This window comes from Podarcis raffonei, chromosome 8 (assembly GCF_027172205.1).
Source record: "Podarcis raffonei isolate rPodRaf1 chromosome 8, rPodRaf1.pri, whole genome shotgun sequence".
Lineage (NCBI taxonomy): Eukaryota > Metazoa > Chordata > Lepidosauria > Squamata > Lacertidae > Podarcis > Podarcis raffonei.
The window spans coordinates 2,937,306-2,947,619 of NC_070609.1; the positions used below are offsets into that span (position 1 = coordinate 2,937,306).

General features: G+C 52.8%; 1 protein-coding gene across 1 annotated transcript; it reads left to right on the forward strand.

Annotated features, from left to right (window-relative positions):
- Positions 1 to 718: 718 nt before the first annotated feature.
- LOC128418889 (uncharacterized protein K02A2.6-like) lies at positions 719 to 9,882 on the forward strand (the record flags this gene model as incomplete). The annotated part of the gene is made up of 3 exons (XM_053399030.1): positions 719 to 2,611; positions 3,233 to 3,360; positions 9,867 to 9,882. Coding segments are annotated over 3 exons (2,037 nt in total), but the record flags the coding sequence as incomplete, so codon positions are not given.
- Positions 9,883 to 10,314: the final 432 nt, after the last annotated feature.

Below are 10,314 nucleotides of genomic sequence, written 5' to 3' on the forward strand. Positions count from 1 at the left end.
AGAGCTGGAGAACATGCTTCGTGACCGCCTCGTCGGTGGCCTGAAGGATGAGAAGCTGCAACGATGCCTCTACGCTAAGAAGGACCTAACGTTCCAGGTCGCTCTGGAGGAGGCCCTGGCAACGGAAGCTGCCGAGAGGTCGACGCAAGAGGCACGGCCGAGCCAGCTGTCCCAACCGAGGGTCCACCACGAAGACCTCACCGACGACTCAGGATCCAACAGGGAGGAGGTGCACCGAGTACAGCAGCGCACTCAAGCAGCCCACATACCACAGCTGCCTCGACGAGAAGGAGGGAGCTGCGCAAGCTGTGGAGAAAGTCACGAGAGGAGGACCTGCCGTTTCCGCAACGCAGAGTGCAGGCAGTGCAGAAAATTGGGACACATCGCCCGGGTGTGTCGGGCTCGGCCCACCCGACGCCAGGCATCAGATGACCAATCCAAGAGCCCCAGGTCCCGGGGCCCAACGCACCAAGGCAACTCGACAGAGCTCACGGACTTCCAGGTATACCAGTTGCCCCACCCCAACGTAGAGAAAATTTATGTTGACGTACAGATAGAGGGGGCCCCATGCCGCATGGAGCTTGACACGGGTTCAACTCTATCCATAATCTCGGCAAGGACCTTAAGGAAACTGTGTCCTACTGGGGGTCCCAAACTCAGGCCGGCCCCATTCACCCTCCGGGACTTCCAAAAACGTAAGGTCCCCACAATGGGGGTGGGGACCTTCAGGGTGCAATACCGAGGGCGGACGCGGCAACTGGACTTGCTTGTGGTCAAGGGCCCCTACATTAGCTTACTGGGATTGGCATGGTTTGGACCACTGGGGCTAGCCGTCACCGGGGTGAACCACACTAGCTTACAAGAGGACGTGGACGCCATATGCAAGGAATTTCCGGGGGTTTTCGATGGGAAATTGGGACAGTATACGGGCCCCCCCATTGCTCTACAGCTTGACCCCGCAGTACGACCAGTCAGGCTCAAGGCCCGCCGGGTCCCGTTCGCCCTGAAACCCCGTATAGACGAGGAATTGGACCGGCTCGTGGAGCAAGGAGTGCTGGAGCCGGTGCCTAATGCCCCCTGGGAAACCCCAATCGTCACGCCCGTCAAGCCTAATGGTTCAGTCCGCATCTGCGCAGACTACAAATGTACCATAAACAAGGCCCTCACGGCCCATGCATACCCAGTGCCAGTGGTCAGCCATGTTCTTGCCACCCTGGCTGGGTCGAAAATTTTTGGCAAGCTGGACTTGGCCCAAGCATATCAACAGCTGCCAGTAGATGAGGCCACAGCAGAGGCACAGACGATTGTGACGCACAGAGGAGCATTCAGGGTAAAGCGGCTGCAATTCGGTGTCAGCGTGGCACCAGGCATATTCCAGAATCTAATGGACTCTCTACTTAAAGGGATTCCTGGCGTCACCCCCTTCTTCGATGATGTGTTGATTGCCGGGCCCACACCAAAGGAGTTTGAGGACCGCCTCCGCACCGTTCTGCACCGTTTCCAGACGGCGGGTCTCAAGGTGAAGCGGGAAAAATGTCTACTAGGAGTGCCTCAGGTGGACTTTCTGGGATTTATGGTGGACGCAGAAGGGGTCCACCCGACTGGGGACAAGGTACGGGCCATTTGTGATGCCCCAGCGCCCAAGAACAAGACTGAACTTCAGGCCTTCTTGGGACTATTGAACTTTTACCATTCCTTCCTTCCCCACAAGGCGGCGGTAGCAGAGCCCCTACACAGACTCCTGGACAAGCGGGCCCCTTGGGTGTGGGGCCAGCGCCAGGAGGCCGCATTCCAGGCAGTCAAGGACTTGCTTGTCTCAAACTCGGTCTTGGCACACTGCGACGAGAGGCTGCCGGTGGTGCTAGCATGCGATGCCTCGCCCTATGGAATTGGCGCTGTCCTGGGACACCAACTCCCGGATGGAAGAGAGGTACCGGTGGCATACTTTTCCCAGACACTCAACGCAACCGAGCGGAACTACTCGCAAATCGACAAGGAGGGTCTGGCAATTGTGAAGGGAGTAAAAAAATTCCATGATTTCTTGTACGGGCGGCCCTTCACTGTGGTGACTGACCACAAGCCGTTGCTTGGCTTATTTGCCCCTGAAAAGCAGACCCCCCAAGTGCTGTCTCCTCGCGTCCTCAGGTGGTCAATTTTCCTTGCCAGCTACCAGTATGCACTGATTCACCGTCCGGGAAAGGCGATGGGCCATGCGGATGCCCTCAGCAGGCTACCACTACCGGAAACAGGCCCCGACCCAGCACCTGCACAAGAGGTTATGAGCCTGGAGCTGCTTCCCGACCGCCCCATTCAGGCACAAGAAGTTGCACACCATTCCAAGAAAGATAGGGTCATCTCCCGGGTCCTGGACTGGGTGTGGAGGGGATGGCCCAGCAGCAGCCCCGGGCCAGAATTCGCCGGCTACACAACCCGCAAACATGAACTGTCGGCCCACAAGGGGTGCCTGTTATGGGGAAGCAGGGTCGTTGTTCCCCAGCCCCTCCGCAAAAGGGTCCTCACAGCCCTACACGAGACACACCCAGGGGTAGTAAGAATGAAGGCCCTTGCCAGGAGTTATGTGTGGTGGCCGGGGATCGACGGAGAGATAGAGGCCTGGGTCAAACACTGCCAGGCCTGCCAAGAATCCCGCCCAGATCCCCCAAGGGCCCCAGTCCAGTCCTGGGAGTCCGCCCGAGCACCATGGTCACGCCTGCATGTGGACTTCGCTGGCCCCTTTCAGGGGAAAACATTCTTCATAGTGGTGGACTCCTACACCAAATGGCTGGAAGTCGCACTGGTACCGTCCACTTCTACGTCCGCAGCCATCCGGGTACTACGCAGGCTGTTTGCAACCCACGGGCTCCCTGACACTCTCGTCTCAGACAACGGGACTGCATTTACGTCAGGAGAATTCCAAACCTTCACAGCGCAGAACGCCATCCGCCACATCCGTTCGGCGCCATTCCATCCTGCCACCAATGGCCAAGCAGAACGCATGGTGCGGACCACCAAGGACACCCTTCGCCGCATGACGCAAGGGGATTGGGAGTACCGCCTTGCCACATTCCTTCTAGCACAGCACAGCACCCCCAGCTCAACGACTGGCCGGAGCCCCGCTGAACTACTAATGGGTCGGCGCCTTGCAATCAGATTGGACCGCCTTCACCCCGATAGAGCTCAGGATGAGGTAGTGGTGGGGGAAGGCAGGAACCCCCGGACCTTCGAGGCCCAGGACCCAGTGTACGCAAAGAATTTTGGGGCAGGCCCAGCATGGGTACCCGCCACAGTCACCAGGGTCACTGGCCCCGTGTCGTATGAGGTGCTAACAGATGGGGGGCAATGCTGGCGCCGCCACTGCGACCAGATACGGCGACGATTCCCGGGAGAAAACCAGGAGGAGGAAAGGTCAGAGGAGTCCCAAGGGAACAGAGGGGCAGTGAGGCCCATAGAGCACGAGGGGCCAGCAGGAGAGGCAGAATCAGTAAATACAGAGAGGACCTGCGAGGCCGAAAGGACACCGGAACCAGAACCACGACTGAGCGAGCCGGTTGCGCCAGACCAAATAGCCCCATCACAGCCAGCATCCTTGGAACACGAGCCAGAACCTGAACCCCGGACCAGGGAACACCCCAGGCCGCAACGCACACGTAGGCCGCCAGCGTACCTCGAGGACTATGAATGCGACCTCCCGGGCAGGACTGGAACTTAGAGGGGAGGGGTGTTATGTACTGAGTTGAATAGGATCCAAACTGCAGCAGTCTGATTGGTCCTAGAACAATAGGATCCAAAAGGCAGCAGTCTGATTGGTCCTAGAACAATAGGATTCAGAATGCAGCAGTCTGATTGGTCCTAGAACAATGCAGCAGTATGATTGGTTGGCAGGAACTACCCAATCATGCTCCAGATAGAAGTGAATCCACAACCTGATTGGCTTACAGTAGAATTCCGGAATTAGCCAATCATGTGTAGCCCATTGTGTAAATAATGTATATAAAGCAGATACTTTGAGGGGACTCTCATTCATTCCTCCTCACCACTATGAGCTGAATAAAGAGCATGAAATCACCTTGCGACTCTGAGTATATTTCAGCACATTTATTCAAAATCCAATTAAAACTGTTTAATTAGCTAATTCAACAAAACTGAAAAAACTTGATCCTGTGACAGCAGCTTCTCAAAGTCTGAGAGTCATTCATACTTCCAGCGAGAATAGATGGTCCTTCTTTGGCCTGATCCAACAGCCTCTTCTTAGGCCCCTGGGGCAAACAGCCCTAAAAACACAGAAGTGCCGATAGACTGCCCCTAGACCTGGAGGTTCCATAAGAGCCTGGCAGCTGCACCTCCAATCCAGTATCCTGTTCTCACAGCGGCCAAATACACCATACAGGTGAAACTCGGAAAATTAGAATATCATGGAAAAGTTCATTTATTTCGGCTCCCGTGAAATATACTCAGAGTCGAGAGTGGATTTCATGCTCTTTATTCAGCTCATAGTGGTGAGGAGGAATGGAAGTTCCCCCAGAATGTCTGCTTTATATACATTATTTACACAATGGGCCCCCTGTGATTGGCTAATTCTGGGATTCTCCTGTAGGCCAATCAGGTTGCAGATTCACTTCCACCTGGAGCTGGATTGGGTGGCTCCTGTGGACCAATCAGACTGCTGCATTCTGGACCCTATTGTTCTAGGACCAATCAGACTGCTGCATTCTGAATCCTATTGTTCTAGGACCAATCAGACTGCTGCATTTTGGATCCTATTGTTCTAGGACCAATCAGACTGCTGCATTTTGGATCCTATTGTTCTAGGACCAATCAGACTGTTGCATTCTGGATCCTATTGTTCTAGGACCAATCAGACTGCTGCATTTTGGAGCCTATTGTTCTAGGACCAATCAGACTGCTGCATTTTGGATCCTATTCAACTCAGTACATAACATCCCAAATCTCTTTTTTGATGAGAGCAGCTTTTGCATCTCATTTGGAAACCAAGAGTCTGGAGGAAGAATGGGGAGGCACACAATGCCAGATGCTTGAAGTCCAATGTGAAGTTTCCACAGTCTGTGTTGATTTGGGGAGCCATGTCATCAGCTGGTGTTGGTCCACTGTGCTTCATTAAGTCCAGGGTCAACACAGCCGTCTACCAGATTTTGGAGCGCTTCATGCTTCCTTCCGCAGACGAGCTTTATGGGGATGCTGACTTCATTTTCCAGCAGGGCTTTGGCACCTGCCCACACTGCCCAAAGTACCAAATCCTGGTTCAATGCCCATGGGATTAGTGTGCTTGATTGGCCAGCAAACTCACCTGACCATAGAGAATCTATAGGGCACTGCCAAGAGAAAGATGAGAGACATGAGACCGAGCAATGCAGAAGAGCTGAAGGCTGCTATTGAAGCTTCCTGGTCTTCCCTAACACCTCAGCAGTGCCACAGGCTGATGGCATCCATGCCACGCCACATAGAGGCAGTAATTGATGCAAAAGGGGCCCAAACCAAGCACTGAGTACATATGCATGCTTCTACTTCTCAGAGGTCCAGTATTGCTCTATTTGCAGTCCTTGTTTTGCTGGTTTCATTTAATATTCTGATTTTCTGAGATTGTCAATTTGGGGTTTTCATCAGCTGTACGCCATGGTCATCACAATTGTAACAAACAAAGGCTTGACATATCTCACTTTGCATGTCATATATTAGTTTCACCTTTTAAGTTGAATTACTGAAATAAATGAACTTTCCCACGATATTCTAATTTTCGGAGGTTCACCTGTAAATCCTAGGAATATGGATAGACTGCCCCTGGTCCTGGAGGTTCCATAGGAGCCTGGCTGCCAGATGAGGCCAACGTTGAACTCGAACCCAGAACCCTGAGATGAAGATGCCCACCTTCTACCGACTGAGCTAACATGACAGGCACCGTTTTGAAGGTACCCAAAGCAGACCATTCTCCCCTCCCCGCAGACCCACACAGGAGAGCCCCACTCCAGATTGTGCCGCCCCCCCTCCATATTAACAAGTGGGGTATGTGGGGCAGCCTTTGCCATTTGGATTTTCTCGGGCACCTAAAATGTCTCGATCAGGCCCCGGGGAGGCATCGCCTGGGCCGACACTCAATTAAAATGCAAAATACTGGAGGCCCCCCCTCTCCGGAAAACCTCGCAGGAGGATTTATTGCAAATTATCCCAGGCTTGAACAGATTTCAATTTTGACTCAGCCGATGGTGTCAGGGAAGACGAAGGAAAACAAGAAAGCGGGGAGGGGAGGGGAGGGCGAAATTGCACTTATGGGGGAACAAAGTCAATATATCTGAAGCCAGTCCTCCGAATATGCGCGAGGCATGTGTCAAGTCCAGGCGGGAGGGGGCTATCATTTTTTTTCGGAGACTCATCGAGCAGGAGGCACAAATCCAGGTCTAATTGCTGCGCTGCCAGGAAGAAGCTGGCAAACCTTCAGCTCCTCCGCTCTCTCTCGGAATCACAGAGCTGCAGGGTTGCAAAGGGGCTCCCCAGAGGTCATCCAGCCCAACCCACTGCAAGGCAGGAATTCCTCTGTTAAAACCTGGAATGGGGGGGGGCAGTTAAATGACTCCCCCCCCCCAAACCCCAAGTCCCCACCACAGCCTCTGACTAAGACCAGGGTAATGACCGTTGACACACAGGCACCATACACAACAGCCAGTGCCGGATTTAGGTATAAGCGAAACAAACTATAGCTTAGGGACCCACTATCTTGTGTGTCGAGTTCTGGGCACCACAGTTCAAGAAGGACACTGACAAACTGGAACGTGTCCAGAGGAGGGCAACCAAAATGGTCAAAGGCCTGGAAACGATGCCTTATGAGGAACGGCTAAGGGAGCTGGGCATGTTTAGCCTGGAGAAGAGGAGGCTAAGGGGTGATATGATAGCCATGTTCAAATATATCAAAGGATGTCACATAGAGGAGGGAGAAAGGTTGTTTTCTGCTGCTCCAGAGAAGCGGACACGGAGCAATGGATCCAAACTACAAGAAAGAAGATTCCACCTCAACATTAGGAAGAACTTCCTGACAGTAAGAGCTGTTGGACAGTGGAATTTGCTGCCAAGGAGTGTGGTGGAGTCTCCTTCTTTGGAGGTCTTTAAGCAGAGGCTTGACAACCATATGTCAGGAGTGCTCTGATGGTGTTTCCTGCTTGGCAGGGGGTTGGACTCGATGGCCCTTGTGGTCTCTTCCAACTCTATGATTCTATGATCTTGGGGGCCCCCAAAAAAAATTTAAAGGAAAAAAACAACCTGGATGTACATTTCCAAAATAGAAGATAAACTTCTATTGTATTTCAGTTCAACAATTGCTTGGATAAAATACGTATTTTGTTATGTGCAAATGGCTTAAGATACCTACTAGGTCCATAAATTACCATGTGGATCCGTGCTTCATAACCACATTTTTGCGCCATTGTGGCCCCACGCAACAGTGGGTGCATGATTTTTTTGGTGCAGGCTGTAGCCATGGACATGCTACATGATGGTGAATTTGGGGTGAGCTAATGCAAAAATCCTGAGGATCCATGCAGCCCTCCAGATGCTAACAGGACCAGTGATCAGAGATGATGGGAATTGTAGTCCCAAACATCTGGAGGGCCGGAGTTTGCCTATGCCTGGGTTAGGCTAAGAGAGATAGCGGCTGAGTTTCTTTTCCGCAGCCTCCAGCTGCCTCGCCCCCAAGCACTGCCCTAAATTGAACACAGGTGCAGAAGAGATTGCTCAGAGCATCCTTCTGGTTTCAGGTGCGAGTCCATTGCAGAAGTTCCTGGTCAAGAAATAACAAGGGGCTTTGAATCTGGAGTGACTCCAGCTTCCGAAGGAGCCCTGGATGAATCGTGCCTCACAATTGCTTTCTCCGACTCCTTGTGTGCATCCCTTATTTGGGTCACAAGAACATCAGAAGACGTGCAGCCTAGGACCCACGTACCCACGGGACCGCCTCTCCTGATATGCCCCGCAGAGGACCTTAAGGTCCACAAATGACAACATTTTGGAGGTCCCAGGTCACAAGGTGGTTAGATTGGTCTCAACCAGGGCCAGGGCCTTTTCAGTACTGGCCCCGACTTGGTGGAACGCTCTGTCACAAGAGACTAGGGCCCTGCGGGACTTGACACCTTTCCGCAGGGCCTGCAAGATGGAGCTGTTCCGCCTGGCCTTTGGTTTGGACTCAGTCTGACCCTTATGTTTCCCTCCCCTTATGGTCTTGATTTATCAGCTACTTTAAAATGAGGCTGCATTTTAAATTGCATTTTAACCTGTATTTTAAATTGGTTTTCCCCCAGCCTCTCTTTTTCCCCTATTATGTTTTTACTGTGATTTTATTGGTGTTAGCCGCCCCGGCTCTGGCTGGGGAGAGCAGTGTATAAATAATTTTATTATTATTATTATTATTAGCCTGCTGGATCTGGCCAATGGCCCATCTAGTCCAGCATCCTGTTCTTACAGTGGCCGACCAGACGCCTGGTGGAAACCCGCAGGATTCGAACTCAAGAGCCCTCTCCTGTCCTCACCTGCAGTTTCCAGAATTTGGGATATACAGAAGCAACTTTGGAGGCTGCGACTGCCCTCTCCTCCATGAATTCGCCTAATCCTCTTCAGAAACCACCCAAGTTCACATCACAACCACGACCGCCTCCTGTGGCAGTGAGTTCCATAGTTCACCTACCCGGCACACAGATTCAATAAAGAACTTTTGGGGGGGGGGTTAGCCAGCTGGGAACTGGGGTGGGCAGGGGCAAGCAAGCCTTATGAAAGCTTTGGCCTTTTGAATCTGAACGAGAGGATCTTTTTGTGTGAGATTAATTTATTCGGCTCGTTTAATCATCTTCGAGGGCGTTTTTTGGAAATGGCTTTTCAGAGCTGCGCAGGAAGCCAACCCAGAGGTGTGCTGGGAGGAGGAGACGGTTGTTTAAATCAAAATGGAGAGAAATATAATAGGAAGCACCCCTCTTTTACATTTTAAAAGAAGATGTGGGGAGACAACCATCATTAGCCCTCAAGAGCAAACCGGAATCATAGAAGGGGTTCCATGGGTCATCTAGTCCAACCCAGAGGTGGCCTCTTTAATGCATGGGGGGAGGGACCAACATCTCAGCAAGCTCCCCTTGTCTGGAGGGGCTCAGGATACGGTGACCAACACGGAACACCATCCTATAGTGGCACTTTCCCAACAGATCTGGGAGGTCATAGGCTCGATGCCGTCTTCTCTTCCAGTGGAGCTGAGAGAAATCTGTGGGGCGGAGGACTGGGGTGGGCTCAGCTGTAGTGCAGAGGGGGAAATCCCCTCCCTCGATTCAGCCAAGGTGACCCAGGGTCTGGAAACCGAGCCTGATGAGGAACGGTCGAGGGAGCTGGGTATGGTGGTGGGATGAGTGGTAAGAGTGTCAGGAGTGCGTGCAGGAGCCAGGCCCTGTGACCAGTAGGACTTTGCAGGACTGGGGTCTTCCCAAGTTTGTTCTGGAGAGGCAAGGCGCGGCCGCATAAGTGAGGTCGCTTGGTAACTCGCTGCACCTGGTGGCAAGAGCCGGAAGGGATATAAGGTCAGCATTTCCCTTCAGCTCTTTGCCACAGCAACACGTTCCCTGCCTTGCTGTGTTTGGCTTCTTGCTTCCAGATCCTTGGACCTTGGCTTCTTGACTCTTTGCTTCCTGACCCTCAGACCCTTGACTTTGTGACTCCTTGCTTCTTGACCCTCAAACCCCTGACTTCGTGACTCCTTGCTTCTCGACCCTTGGACCCCTGACTTCGTGACTCCTTGCTTCCTTACCCTCGGACCCTTGACTTCTTGATTCCTTGCTTCTTGATCCTCAAACCCCTGATTTCTTGACTCCTTTCTTCTTGATCCTTAGACCCTTGACTTCGTGACTCCTTGCTTCTCGACCTTCAAACCCCTGACTTCGTGACTCCTTGCTTCTCGACCTTCAAACCCCTGACTTCATGACTCCTTGCTTCCTGACCCTCGGACGCTTGGCTTCCTGGCTTCTGGATCTCCGTTCCTGCAACCCACCCCGCCATCTTGCCCCCTGTCCTGACGTCCCCTGCCGGGACTTCGATTGCCCATGAGCCGGACCGTGACACAGAGGGAGAAGAGGAAGAAGACTGGGAAGAAGGGCTGTCGGATGCTGAAGCAACAGGGCTTAGTGAGCAGGGAGAGTCTGTGTCAGAGAGCAGTCCAGAATCTGAGGCAGGAGTGGAGAGGAGAGGCCAAGAGGCAGAGATGAGTCTGGCTGTGTCAGAAACGTCTCTTCCCAGAGCGACAGTGAGGACTCCGAGGGGGGGGGGCAGACTGGGGAAAAC